Source organism: Oncorhynchus nerka, linkage group LG5 (assembly GCF_034236695.1).
Source record: "Oncorhynchus nerka isolate Pitt River linkage group LG5, Oner_Uvic_2.0, whole genome shotgun sequence".
NCBI lineage: Eukaryota > Metazoa > Chordata > Actinopteri > Salmoniformes > Salmonidae > Oncorhynchus > Oncorhynchus nerka.
The window spans coordinates 56,569,386-56,584,858 of NC_088400.1; the positions used below are offsets into that span (position 1 = coordinate 56,569,386).

General features: G+C 42.8%; 1 protein-coding gene and 1 long non-coding RNA gene across 2 annotated transcripts in view; one reads left to right on the forward strand and one right to left on the reverse strand.

The window, feature by feature from the left end:
- LOC115129685 (anosmin-1-like) overlaps positions 1-1,193 on the reverse strand; it is a 20,388-nt gene extending 19,195 nt beyond the window's left edge. The window contains exon 1 of the mRNA XM_029660306.2: positions 903-1,193. Coding sequence (XP_029516166.1) covers positions 903-1,100 — 198 coding nt within the window. The 5' untranslated portion in view covers positions 1,101-1,193. The remainder of the gene's footprint in view (positions 1-902) is intronic.
- LOC135571812 (uncharacterized) lies at positions 1,181-9,656 on the forward strand. Its single transcript, XR_010463977.1, has 2 exons — positions 1,181-1,267; positions 9,432-9,656. It is a non-coding gene; the product is annotated as an uncharacterized LOC135571812 (long non-coding RNA).
- The last annotated feature ends 5,817 nt before the right edge of the window (positions 9,657-15,473 follow it).

The window sequence follows — 15,473 nt, forward strand, 5'->3', positions numbered from 1 at the left end:
GCCCTTGCAATCTAACATTGACCCTGCTACATGATCCGTGGGGAAGTAGTGATTAAACAGGTTAAAGGTCATATCCTGACCCTTCGAGAGGTCACGAGTGCTTGACCGTGTGGCTAATGATCTGATGTCAGTGCAGTTCCAGTCCTATGATAATAAACCATAGCTAATCTCACTAGTTCCCCATTCCATATTCTCTATGGATCAATTCATTCAGGCAACTATATAGGCCTACTATATGGGAGTATACTAGTGGATATTCTCACGGGGCCATCCTTCCAAATCCTGAGGCTGAATAGTGAGTAACTGGGCATGTTCACTGCTAAAGCTAAGTTATCTCCATGTACTGTATGTTATCCAAGGAGGAGGAGGACATGAACTTGATCATGTGACATGGGTGGCTCAGTCACAGTGTGGTAGGCTTGGGACTGGATGGGTAGTGACGGGCTTGGTATGGACATAATTAGGATAACAAGCCTCCATCTCTTTCCATCAGTCAGTAGGTTGCTCCACTTCTCAATGCAGAGTCAGATTTAAAAATGGGACATGTTAATTAACGAGAACTTTCTAATGAGGAGTACAGTGTATAGTCCGTTTCCAGTCAGAACATTGGTACTGAATTGTCTCCATATATTGTGTCTAGTTTGCTTGCAAACTTACCAAATCTAAAGCAGTTATCGTTAATAATCAACTAAATAAACAAATAAAATAAAAACAAGAAAAACACGTTCATTAAAGGGGTGGTCTATTTCAAGCACATTCTTGTTTACTAAAACATTTACGCATAAAAAGTAAATGAAATATTATAGAATGCAGTAGAAAAATTCGGATTGTCTGCTTTTGATCCAACTTGGACTTTATTCCATGAAGACAGCAGCATGCTCGCCCGGTTGTTTTGGCCTTACCTCCACCTGAGATTGTTTTGAGAGCGTCGCTATGCGCGTGCTGTGCAAGCTGAGGCACCTGGACGCACATCTCCCTCGGTAGATGTCGTTCGTCGACTGGGTCTCGTCTTTCTTCCGCGTCTTCGCATTGACACTCAAGAACAATATACTCCACAAACAAAGACTCGCAAACACACCTCGACTTTCGAATAATGACATCGTCGAGGACTTTTCTCTTGAGTGTTTCCCCTCGTCGCGACGGGTTTATGACAGTTTGTGGATGCAGCACGGGAACCTGATGAAACTTCTACGTCGAAGGGAGGAGTCAGGATCTGAGCTCAAGCCTGACATTGGAAAACATCTCCCATAAACGGCAATGATCTCAGGTATGATGTGTGTGATGAGTTTGGACTGATGCCATCTAATTGTTTAATTGCTGACATATTTTAAATGATGATTGCCAAATAGCCTCCAAAATTACAATCTAAATGTAAGGGCTCATTTACTTCAAATTATAAAACTAGGGCTAGTATTATCTTTAATGATAATGTCCTGCTTCTAAAGAAGAATGCATTTTGATACATGGTAATTATACATTAACAAAATCGACAGAAGCCACCCCTCAGAGCTCCTGTTCACCTGCAACTCACTACACCCCTGTTTATGGTCTTGCCCAATGCATTTTCTGGAGCCCAAAAAAAAACATAGAATTGCAACAATCACTTCATAATCTCTTAAATGTTATCCTTGACTGTACTGAAAGAAAGAAAAAATCTACATATTCGTTGTCTTATTTGGGATTCATCCCTTCATTTTCCTTAATTTATTCATTAAGTAATTCATTCATTAATTCATTGAAACTTTCCTAACTAACAAGTTTGTTGCCTCATGGAAACCTATCTGGGGGGCGGGAATTTACACAGCTTCCATGGATCCCCATCATTTTCACCGGTAGCAGAGAACAACATTTTTATGGGCAAAACTATAAAAACTAACCACTACCATATCTCACAAAGTATCTCTCCACGTTTTGGCACTGTTTTCTGGCCCACGGAAAGGAGAGAATATGACGTGTAGGAAATATTGAAGGAATCCTCCCGTAGTTGGTATTATTTGCTCATGCTCGTTGAAAAAATAGTCTCTGCTTGGTGCGTTAGCTTCCTGGGGTGATAATGACTGGCCCACACCTCTTCTATGTTAGGTTTTATAGAGTGGAGCTGTGCTGAGCTGTGTGGAATCACAGCAGCTGTGCTGTCTACTAATTACAGTGTCATAATTAGTCTACAGGTGAGGAGCGTTTCTGACACTGGCTGCAGTTCAGAACCAGAGTCAGGTTCAATCTGTCCATTCACAGTAGCTTTAGTTTACACAGAGGGAGATTGCGGAGAGTAAAATGTGAAGAGTTTGGTAACTCAGTCTCTGTCTTCTGTCATTTGGACCGCAATTGCATGTTTAAATGAAATCATGTATTTAGTAGAAATGGCATGGGGCCCCTCTCAAATCCTTGGTCATGCAACGCTGAGTGACAGTGTGTGACTGTATCTTAAAGGGGCAATCCACAGATGCTACATCCATTTTGGGCTCATAAAATAAGAAGAACATAACTTATAAATGCCTCATTTATAATGCCTCAGAACCAAAAATATAAGCTTGTTTTACTTCAGTGTGTGCAAACATTGTACATGTAAACAAACACTATAAAGCCTCAAAATAAACGTCAAACTATATTTTTTCAGTCCTTGCATCAAGAGCTCTTTATTTTTACCAAAACAGGCAGAGTAGCCACTTTGTTATTGTTTCAACTACAGATGACCCTTTTAATCTCTAAGGCTATATATCAGCAATGCCAGAGTTACTCAATAAACTACGCATGTACATTTTATTCACCTGGTGGTCCAACCACACTGCAACTTTCAAGAGGAGGAATACCCCCTGCTCCTTTAAAAAAAATGTTAAAGAATATGTACTTATATGCATGCGTGTGTGCAGAGAGGGGATCCTTGCAATTATGTGGTGGAAGAAGTAGCTAGTTGGTGTGGGGTCCTGTAGTCTCCTGCAGGCTGCTGAATGGTATTTTCCACAACCCTGGTGGTTTCCTTTCCTGACTGGGGGAAGCCTCTGCCAATGGGGTGTCCCCTACAATATGGGTCATAAAACCAGGGTCAGGGAACCCCTGTGTCTATGTGAGAAGGGAGGAATGGACATGATATGAGTTGCCTACTTCAGCCATCAACGTGTGTGTGTGTGTGTGTGTGTGTGTGCGAGTGGGGGGATTTTCGTTGGCAACCTTTGTTTACAAATAAACCCCCGACTGTGTTAGTATTTAGAAAACAACAATCACATTTGGAGCGCGATCATACAATTCCCTAGGAGGTGTAACGATCGGTTATTGGAGTGTAATGAAATAAATCAATAACTATTGACACAGACAAAGCTTGTCTCTCAGCATGGGTGTTTTAGTCAATACACCACTACACAGAGTCTCTTGACACTAGGGCTGAGTCCCAAATGGCACCCTACATAGTGCACTATGTTTCACCTTATAGGCCCTGGTCAGAATAGTGCACGAGCCCTATGGGCCCGGGTCAAAATGAATGCTCTATATAGGGGAATGGTGCCATTTGGGACACATCCAAATAATCATTATCTGTATAGAGTTTGAATTATTAATACATTTTGGTTTTATTCATCTCAAATGCATGATCATAATGTATTGTAGGAAACTGATAAATGTAGTTTCATTCAGTGTATTAATAAAGCATGTCTGTCACTATGGAGTGATCTTTATGCTGTGCCCAGCTAAACCATAAACTCTTTTTATTGGACTATGCTGTAAGCCGGAGCTCTGTTGACATCTAGTGGATGAATTATGTACCAGTTTCTTTTCACTGTTGACAAATCGGCCCTGAAATCATGTTGTAATTATGTGGTAATATTTCCTGGGTTGAAGTGTGAAACTGCAACCTAAAAAACATCTGCAACCTAGGACTATAACCCCAGAAAAAGATCCACAAACTGTGTAAACATGCAGATATTTATTCATTTTATTTTTAGGCTGCGTGTGATATAACAAATGGATGAGGAGAGGAGACATTTTAAATGCACTCTCTTTAGTGGTTACAGAGTTCATATTTGCAGCAGTGTGTGTGGAGGAGTCCTCCCTCGATTCACTGGAGATGTCCACACTCTTTGCTGCTGCTGAATCCTCAGAAACATGACACCGTTACAAGGAGAGAGAGGTGGACTATGGGACACAAAACAGATGCAATCCCAACATCAACAAACATACACAAACGATATAAAAACAAGATTTCACTGATCGTAATGTTGTAGATGATTTTCCCCAATAGAGATATTGGGGAAGAGGAGGAATTAGACTGAGTGGAACCTTGATTTGTGGCTTTCTCACATTTGATCTGAAATAATTCATTCCAATAATCAAGTGATAAATCTGGGCGACACGGACCACAAACTCAGTTTGCATTTTTTTTTGTGTAAACTTTAATATTGTGTTCTTATTTGTCAGTATATTGTATATTCACTGAATCAATTAGGTTGTTGATACAGTTCACAAACACTATACAACATGTTATTATCATGAACACAGAGTGGAAGAGTTTCAGTGTTCTTTTGAAGTTATTTCCAGAACATTCTATTCATTCACATACCACAAATAGAATTCATCAGAAGAAGGAAAGATATAGCCAAGACTCTCATCTTCACTGCATAACCAAACACAGGATAGTCCGAGATATTTTCTTTACCAGGTATTATAGAATGGTTATGTAAATGTCACCACAATAATGTAATAATCTCATCTGAGTTCTTGTGCTTCACAGGTGTCTGTGAAACTCTAGTGTAAACACAGTGCTGTCCTCATATAAACTGTCTTTTCACTGTTATGTAAATACAACTTTATATGTGAAGTACCTGATAAAGATGGTGTAGTGATCTGGGAATTGTGACACGGCAGGCTGCCATGGGAAGTGTTCTAGAAATGCCACCTGGATCTTTCCCACTTGGTCACTATAGTAATGGCAGAGCAGCTCAAGACTTGGGTGGTGGCAAATAGTCCTGCTCAGTGCTCATATTTTATGCCATCAACTTACCTGACCAATCACATGCTAAAGAGTCAGATGATATCTGTATAGGCCCATCTATTTTATCAAACTGAATCATGCATTCAAGTTAAAGCTGACATCAATAAACAAATGCAAATTGTTGGGGAACGAAGCAACTTTCATTTTGTAACTGCTTCACAACAACAGTAATAGATGGTAAATGGACTACATATGTGGTACTCTTGCGGTGCCAGACATCACACCAAATTACAGAATCATCTATGGTAGTCAACGGTTGTCTCAGTTGCGTAGGTTGGTGGGACAGCACCAGACATGAATGCTCGCACTCTCGTCTCCAAACATCTGGCATTCTGACATCTGCATGCATCTCTTAAATGTTTAGGGAGCTGTGGAGAGAAGATTGAAAATACCAGATACCTAAGAGACATAACCTGGGCCTGTATTTATAAAGCATTTCAGAGTTCTGATCCAGGAATAGGTCTTCCGTGTCCATATAATCTTATTCATTATGATATAAAAGGCTAAAATGATCCAGGATCAGCACTCCTACTCCAAAATGTGTGTGTTTTACTGATAATTTAACCTTGGTAGGTCGCACCGATGAAGCACAAGGTAAAGTGGCCAAGTGAAGGAGGGAGCTAAATACGAAGTGAGTGTTTGAATTATTCTTGCGCAGACCTTTTTTTCCCGCTTTGGCAGGTCTCATCTGTGTCCGGCTATGGTCTCCACTGTCAAGACATTTGTTGCACCTTAGGCCCTCTCCTGGACATACAGTATACCAGCATTATCTCTGGTATAGTTTAGTAGCTTGGTTAAACCTGATTGAACGCTCCATGTTAAACAATGGTGAAAACATTTGTTTAGTAGCTTGGTTAAACCTGACTGAACGCTCCATGTTAAACAATGCTGAAAATGATGTCACAATGGTTCAGTCTGGTTAATAAGCAAGCAAGTATTCAGTGAGACAGTTTATCATACCTAGTAAAACATAAGAGTACTCTTTTTGGGCAGACTCATCGTAGCTTTAAGACAGCAGCAGGAGAAGGAGACAAACACACACCACTTTCATATTTCCTTCTCTTCAGGTGTCTTTTGAGCTGTCGTTTTAACGATAGAACATATGTCATCAAAGAGCACGTAGTGTGACAGATGTATACAGTTGGTCCTGTCCCACTGCTTCACATGTGTATAATGATAGACATGGTGAAACCCAAGTAGCACAATTTAATTGAGACAAATATTTGTGACACCTGACAACTTTTTAAGCATTTTAGTGTCTCTGTTTGTTCTCGTGGCGATTTCGAAGCTCTGTTATAGTGCGTCGTTATGAGCAGTAAATAGGGAAGTAGTTGCAGGTAGGTTACAACTCAAACAGAATCTCTGACCTGGTTAAGTTTCCTTTCGATATGTGCGGAGCTGTCCTTCCTTAGCACAGCATTTCCTAGATGTCCTCTGGTCTGGATCTGAATATCAGACTGGGAATTCCTGGATTTTCAGAAGAGATTACGCAAGACAAGAAAGTTTATAGCGACCAGTGCCACATAACAGTGACTGTTCCAGACCTGGGCCGAAAATCATTATATTTTGTGGTTTATTTGAAAATACAAATAGTTTTAAAAAGTAGTCATTCTTGGGATCTGTATTCAAATAGTTGTAGTTACCTCCTAAGAAGCTATTTGCTCCACTGGATAAATAGTTAAATTCCACAATGCAGAGTTATCCAAGGTCTGCTTTGTTCCCCATTGGGACATTCAACATCGGGACAGAGTGTGTAATGACAATTTTAAGATATCAAACCCTCAACAGAACAGCTGGATGGAGTCTATATTTTACATTGTGTTACTGGGTAATACATCATATAGCCTATAAACTAGTCCTGTATGTATCAGCTATAAACTAAACTTGCTCAGTGCAGTGCTCATGTTCCAGGCCATCACCTGGCTAATCACAGGTTAATTATGTCAAACATAAATAATAATTAAATGCAAACTGTTTGGAACAAACTTCTTGACAGTTTCAATCACGTGCATTGATTAGTGATATTCAGCTTAGTACAATAAATGGACTGTATAGTATACAGTATGTTAGACAGAGTATGTGTCTCTCAGTTGCATTGGTTGGTGGTGCAGCAATTAGGCATCAATGTCCTTGTTGCTTCCCAGCAGCATGCATGCTGACATCTTCATGCATCTCTTGAAGTACAAGATAGCTGTGGAGAGAGAGAAGCGAGACAGGGTAAGACACCAGATATAGAAGACACAAACTAGCACATTTTCTTGATTGGATAAAGCAAATGTTTTCCTTAGATGTCAATCAAAAGGATCAGGTATTTAGTGTTTTACCGATTGGTTACTGATCCTCGGGTTACACACATAGTAAAGTGCCTAGTGAAGGGATATACACAGATGAAACTCAGGGTATACTGCCTGCCTAGTGAATGGGGATAATAGATACAGTACGTACGAAGTGGGTACTTGAATATGACCGTGGCGCAGGTGTCATGGTCAATACGGCAGGTTTCCACTGTGTTTCTGCAGCCATTGCCAATACAAAGGTTGCATCTCAGGCCCTCTCCTGGAAAAACCGAAGAACTGCATCATCTCCGTTTTATTGTGGTGAATCTGGTTATTTATGGTGTAAAATGAGAGAATGGTGATGAGAATAAGCAATCTATCTTTAATCTGGTCCATGTGTTTAATTGGCATGGTCCCTGTCAAATACATAAATAAAACCAGATGGTAATTGTACATGAAGTTTAATTGGTGGGAGTCCAGTGAATGTAACACAACAATCAACAGTGAAAAGAAGGAAGCCTGTACAGAATACAAATACTCCAAATCATGCATCCTGTTAGCAATAAGGCACTAAATTAAAACTGCTAAAAAATGTGGCAAAGAAATTAACTTTATGTCCTGAATACAAAGTGTTATGTTTGGGGCAAATCCAACACATCACTGAATAACACTCATATTTTCAAGCATGGTGGTGGCTGCAACAGGTTATAGGTATGCTTGTCTTCGACAAGGACTAGGGAGTTTTTAAGTGTAAAAATAAACGGAATAGAGCTAAGCACAGGAAAAATCCTAGAGGAAAACCGGGTTCAGTTTTCTTTCCAACAGACCCTGGGAGACAAATTCATCTTTCAGTAGAACAATAACCTAAAACACAAGGCCAAATATACACTGGAGCTGCTTAGCAAGACAACATTGAATGTTCCTGAGTGGCCTAGTTACATTTTTAACTGAAATTGGCTTCAAAATCTATGGCAAGACTTGAAAATGGCTGTCTAGCAATGATCAACAACCAACCTGACAAAGCTTGTAATGTTTTTTAAAGAATAATGTGCAAATATTGTACAATCCAGGTGTGCAAAGCTCTTAGAGACTTACCCAGAAAGACTCACAGCTGTAATCGCTGCCACAGGTGATCCTAACATGTATTGACTCAGTGTGTTGAATACAAATGTAAATTAGATATTTCTGTATTTCATTTTCATTTGCTACAATTCTAAAAACATGTTTTCACTTTGTAATTATGGGGTATTGTGTGTAGATGGGTGAGATAAAAAAAAAATATATTTAATACATTGTGGCAGTAACACAACAAAAGTTCAATATGTCAAGGGATATGAATACTTTCTGAAGACAAATTATTGGTTTGAGTACTTTGATAGACTACTATATCAACCATATTATATTGGATTGTGGGGCAGCTATATCACAAACATTTCTAAACTACAGTTGTTGCGTGTGAAAACTAAAAGAAGAACGACATAGGACAAAGTGAAGATGTCAGAAGATGGGAATAAAAAGCAGGTTCATGGACAGCACTCTTGGAAAGTAAAGCAACTCTAAATCATACACTCTGTGGGTTTCAGATGAGTAGATGCACGATTTACTTTTGTAAAATGTTCAGTGAGAATGAAGTTGAATGATTATATAATGATTGGAAAGTTTGAAGCTATTATTTGCCTGGGAGAAATATGATGGTGCATCTAGAGATGGCTGCTCTATAAAAGTGTTTTTGTGGTAGTTGAAGAACTATGTAGAATATGTTTATATTCAGGTCTACTGATAGCTAGCTGTAGTTCTATCTATCTAATAAACTCTTTAGGCTAACACTGAAAAGTACATATCCTGAAGAAAATGTAGTGTGTTTGCTAGCTTGTTTCCAAGTACTGTATGGTTTTCAAATACATTACAGTAGTGGTAGTGTCTGCAGTAGTAATACTTTACTTTCCTCTCCTTCTCCTTTTATACAGCATAATATGCTAATCTATGAGTCACTTGTGTGAGATATTGGCAATATTTACTCAGGTTTATCACAAGTAGTTCCCTTAGCCTACTCTATATATACTCTAAAAATAGCTGTGTGGGATTTTTGATGAAAATGTAATTTGTTGTAAAATGGAAATATAAAACTTGGAATATGATTTTGCTGTCACGTGTGCTCCCTCTCTGGCCTCTAGGTCACCAGGCTGCTCATCATGGCGCACACCTGTCACCATCGTTACGTGCACCTGCACGTCATTAGACTCACCTGGACTCCATCACTTCGCTGATTACCTTTACTGTATATGATATTCCCTTTGATTCCTTCCTGAGGCGTCATTGTTTCTGTTTCATGTCTGTGCGTTGTTCATGTTTTTTATTGTTTTGATTTATTTATTAAATTATTCACTCCCTGAACTTGATTCCCGACTCCCAGCGCACATGTTACAGAATGACGCTTCACCAATTGTTTTTATTTCACCTTTATTTAACCAGGTAGGCTAGTTGAGAACAAGTTCTCATTTACAACTGCGACCTGGCCAAGATAAAGCATAGCAGTGTGAACAGACAACACAGAGTTACACATGGAGTAAACAATAAAGTCAATAACACAGTAGAAAACAAGAAAGAAAAAAAGAGTCTATGTACATTGTGTGCAAAAGGCATGAGGAGGTAGGCGAATAATTACAATTTAGCAGATTAACACTGGAGTGATAAATAATCAGATGGTCATGTGCAGGTAGAGATACTGGTGTGGAAAAGAGCAGAAAAGTAAATAAATAAAAACAGTATGGGGATGAGGTAGGTAAATTGGGTGGGCTATTTACCGATGGACTATACCGCTGCAGCGATCGGTTAGCTGCTCAGATAGCAGATGTTTAAAGTTGGTGAGGGAGATAAAAGTCTCCAACTTCAATGATTTTTGCAATTCGTTCCAGTCACAGGCAGCAGAAAACTGGAAGGAAAGGCGGTCAAATGAGGTGTTGGCTTTAGGGATGATCAGTGAGATACACCTACTGGAGCACGTGCTACGGGTGGGTGTTGCCATCGTGACCAGTGAACTGAGATAAGGTGGAGCTTTACCTAGCATGGACTTGTAGATGAACGGGAGCCAGTGGGTCTGGCGACAAATATGTAGCGAGGGCCAGCCTACTAGAGCATACAGGTCGCAGCGGTGGGTGGTATAAGGTGCTTTAGTAACAAAACGGATGGCACTGTGATAAACTGCATCCAGTTTGCTGAGTAGAGTATTGGAAGCTATTTTGAAGATGACATCGCCGAAGTCGAGGATCGGTAGGATAGCCAGTTTTACTAGGGTAGGTTTGGCGGCGTGAGTGAAGGTAGCTTTGTTGCGAAATAGAAAGCCGATTCTAGATTTGATTTTGGATTGGAGATGTTTGATATGAGTCTGGAAGGAGAGTTTACAGTCTATCCAGACACCTAGATACTTATAGATGTCCACATATTCTAGGTCGGAACCATCCAGGGTGGTGATGCTAGTCGGGCGTGTGGGTGCAGGCAGCGAGCAGTTGAAAAGCATGCATTTGGTTTTACTAGCGTTTAAGAGCAGTTGGAGGCCACGGAAGGAGTGTTGTATGGCATTGAAGCTCGTTTGGAGGTTAGATAGCACAATATCCAAGGAAGGGCCAGAAGTATACAGAATCGTCTGCGTAGAGGTGGATCAGGGAATCCCCACGCAGCAAGAGCAACATCATTGATATATACAGAGAAAAGAGTCGGCCCGAGAATTGAACCCTGTGGCACCCCCATAGAGACTGCGGGAGGACCGGACAACATGCCCTCCGATTTGACACACTGAACTCTGTCTGCAAAGTAGTTGGTGAACCAGGCAAGGCAGTCATTAGAAAAACCGAGGCTACTGAGTCTGCCGATAAGAATATGGTGATTAACAGAGTCGAAAGCCTTGGCCAGGTCGATGAAGACGGCTGCACAGTACTGTCTTTTATCGATGGCGGTTATGATATCGTTTAGTAACTTGAGCGTGGCTGAGGTGCACCCGTGACCGGCTCGGAAACCAGATTGCACAGCGGAGAAGGTACGGTGGGATTCGAGATGGTCAGTGATCTGTTTGTTGACTTGGCTTTCGAAGACCTTAGATAGGCATGGCAGGATGGATATAGGTCTGTAACAGTTTGGGTCCAGGGTGTGTCCCCCTTTGAAGAGGGGGATGACCGCGGTAGCTTTCCAGTCCTTGGGGATCTCAGACGATATGAAAGAGAGGTTGAACAGGCTGGTAATAGGGGTTGCGACAATGGCGGCGGATAGTTTCAGAAATAGAAGGTCCAGATTGTCAAGCCCAGCTGAATTGTATGGGTCCAGGTTTTTCAGCTCTTTCAGAACATCTGCTATCTGGATTTGGGTAAAGGAGAAGCTGGGGAGGCTTGGGCGAGTAGCTGCGGGCGGGGCGGAGCTGTTGGCCGAGGTTGGAGTAGCCAGGAGCAAGGCATGGCCAGCCGTTGAGAAATGCTTGTTGAAGTTTTCGATTATCATGGATTTATCGGTGGTGACCGTGTTACCTAGCCACAGTGCAGTGAGCAGCTGGGAGGAGGCGCTCTTGTTCTCCATGGACTTTACAGTGTCCCAGAACCTTTTGGGGTTAGAGCTACAGGATGCAAATTTCTGCTTGAAAAAGCTGGCGTTTGCTTTCCTGACTGACTGTGTATTTGTTCCTGACTTCCCTGAACAGTTGCATATCGCGGGGACTATTCGATGCTATTGCAGTCCACCCCAGGCTGTTTTTGTGCTGGTCGAGGCCAGTCAGGTCTGGAGTGAACCAGGGGCTATATCTGTTCTTAGTTCTGCATTTTTTAATGGAGCATGCTTATCTAAGATGGTGAGGAAGTTACTTTTAAAGAATGACCAGGCATCCTCAACTGATGGGATGAGGTCAATATCCTTCCAGGATACCCGGGCCAGGTCAATTAGAAAGGCCTGCTCGCATAAGTGTTTTATGGAGCGTTTGACAGTGATTAGGGGTGGTCGTTTGACTGCGGACCCGTAGCGGATACAGGCAATGAGGAAGTGATCGCTGAGATCCTGATTGAAGACAGCGGAGGTGTATTTGGAAGGCCAGTTGGTCAGGATAACGTCTTTGAGGGTGCCCTTGTTTACAGATTTAGGGTTGTACCTGGTGGGTTCCTTGATGATTTGTGTGAGATTGAGGGCATCTAGCTTAGATTGTAGGACTGCCGGGGTGTTAATAAGCATATCCCAGTTTAGGTCACCTAACAGAACAAACTCTGAAGCTAGATGGGGGGCGATCAATTCACAAATGGTGTCCAGGGCACAGCTGGGAGCTGAGGGGGGTCGGTAGCAGGCGGCAACAGTGAGAGACTTATTTCTGGAGAGATTCATTTTTTAAATTAGAAGTTCAAACTGTTTGGGTATGGACCTGGAAAGTATGACATTACTTTGCAGGCTATCTCTGCAGTAGACTGCAACTCCTCTCCCTTTTATCTTGACGGAAAATGTTATAGTTGGGTATGGAAATCTCTGAATTTTTGGTGGCCTTCCTAAGCCAGGATTCAGACACAGCAAGGACATCAGGGTTGGCAGAGTGTGCTAAAGCAGTGAGTAAAACAAACTTAGGGAGGAGGCTTCTGATGTTGACATGCATGAAACCAAGGCTTTTTCGATCACAGAAGTCAACAAATGAGGGTTCCTGGGGACATGCAGAGCCTGGGTTTACCTGCACATCACCCGCGGAACATTGGAGGAGTAGGGTGCGGCTAACGGCTATCAAAACTTGGCCACCTAGAGCGTTGGGGACAAAGAATAAAAGGAGCAGATTTCTGGGCGTGGTAGAGTATATTTAGGGCATAATGCGCAGACAGGGGTATGGTGGGGTGTGGGTACAGCGGAGGTAAGCCCAGGCATTGGGTGATAAGAGAGGTTGTATCTCTGGATATGCTGGTTGCAATGGGTGAGGTCACCGCATGTGTGGGAGGTGGGACAAAGGAGGTATCAGAGGTATGAAGAGTGGAACTAGGGGCTCCATTGTAAACTAAAACAATGATAACTAACCTGAACAACAGTATACAAGACATATTGACATTTGAGAGAGACATACAGCGAGGCATAAAGTAATCGCAGGTGTTGATTGGGAGAGCTAGCTAAAACAGCAGGTGAGACAACAACAGCTAATCAGCTAACACAACAACAGCAGGTAAAATGGCGATGACTAGGCAGAGAGGGTCGGATTAACTACACACAGAGCCTGAGTTTGCGTCTGGGGCCGACAGATAAAAAAATAAATAAACAGAATGGAGTACCGTGATTAATGACAGTCCAGCAGGCATCAGCTATGTAGCCGAGTGATCATAGTGTCCAGGGGGCAACAGTAGATGGAACAGGGAAGCTGCCACTACGCTAGCGACACGGCGTTTAAAGTTAATAGCCCTGGGCTAGTAGGAGCGTCTGCTCCGACGGAGGCCGGATGAAGGCACAGCGGATGGAGTATTCGGTCGGTAGACCAGTCGTGGTGGTGCGGCGGGGCGCTGCGTCGACAGAGAATCCAAGCCAGATGGCGAAAGAGGTATTGTGGAATTTAGTTTGCTAGCCGGGAGATGTGCCTGGCTGACGGCTAACTGGTGCTAGCTTCGTGGCAGTGGCGTTAGTCACTATATCCAATCGGTAGCAGCGGTGATCCGGTGCCAAGGTCCAGAGTTTACAGCAAGGATCCGGAGGAGTATTGGGCTCTAGCCGTGTATGAGTGGGGTTCGGGTGAACAGCTGAGTAGGCCGGGAGGTGGGCCTCAGGGATAGCTTCCGTACTGGGTACCACGGTGAGTGCAAGCTAGCTGTGAGCTAGCTAGCTGCAAGCTATGAGCTAGCTAGCTGCAAGCTAGCTGTGAAGATCAGAAGTAGTGGTCCAGGGATTACGGCAGGAATTGTTGTGGAGAGACAGTCCGATACTGGTAGACTAGCGAGTATTATTCAGGCTAAAAACAGGGCTGGTATCTGTGCAGAAGTTAAAAGCCGCTAGCAGTGGCTAACAATGACTAAATAGCTTGTAGCTAATTAGCTGGTTAGCTGCTGGAGGTTCTTGAATGTGTTCTAAATAATTTTAAATAATAGCGATTCCGTATCACAATGGGTGAGTTATCAGGTTATCGGAAGGTATAATCAAATTTAAAATCGAAAAGAGATTCAAAAAATAAATTGAAATATATATATACAAAAAATACGAAAAATACAAAAGTACATGAGAGGACAAACAAACATGCTTGTCTTCACTGCTACGCCATCTTAATTGTGCCCAAAGGGAAGCATCAGGGAGTTTTTTTTGTTTTCGTGTTGGAGGTGATGTCAGTGTGTCAGAACTGGAGCTAAGGCCTCAGCCGTTTTGTTTGATTCCCACGCCTTGGCTGGTTCGACCGGTTACCACGCCTCAGCGGGCTCGACGGGCTCCCACGCCTCAGCGGGCTTTTTTTGTTTTCGTGTTGGAGGTGAAGTCGGGTCCTGGTGTCAGAACTGGAGCTAAGGCCTCAGCCGTTTTGTTTGATACCCACGCCTAGGCTGGTTCGACCGGCTACCACGCCTCAGCGGGCTCGACCGCTACCACGCCTCAGCGGGCTCTACCACGCCTCAGCGGGCTCGACCGGCTCCCACGCCTCAGCGGGCTCGACGGGCTCCCACACCTCAGCGGGGGTGACCGGTCCACTCCTGATCCCCGGGATCGTCCCTTTGGTTGGCGTCTCATCCGGACTGACAGGTTTCCCTGCCTCAGCAGAGGTGAGGTGACTGGTCCGCTCCTGATCCCTAGGATTGTGATTTTGGTTGACATCCTGCGGCTGAAGCCGCGCGTCGGGGAGGGGGTACTGTCACATGTGCTCCCTCTCTGGCCTATAGGTCACCAGGCTGCTCATCATGGCTCACACCTGTCACCATCGTTACGTGCACCTGCGCGTCATTACTCACCTGGACTCCATCACTTCCCTGATTACCTTCCCTATGTATGTCACTCCCTTTGGTTCCTTCCCGAGGCGTCGTTGTTTCAGTTTCATGCCTGTGCGCTGTTCGTGTTTTGTATTATGTTTTCATTTATTAAATTATTCACTCCCTGAACTTGCTTCCTGATTCCCAGCGCACACGTTATATCTGTAGCAATAATAATGTTTGTTTCTAAATCAATTAAAATTCCAGGTTTTCCCGAGAGATTGCGCAAGACACAAACGTTTGCAGAAACAGGGCGTGCCACAACAGCAATTGTGTTCCACA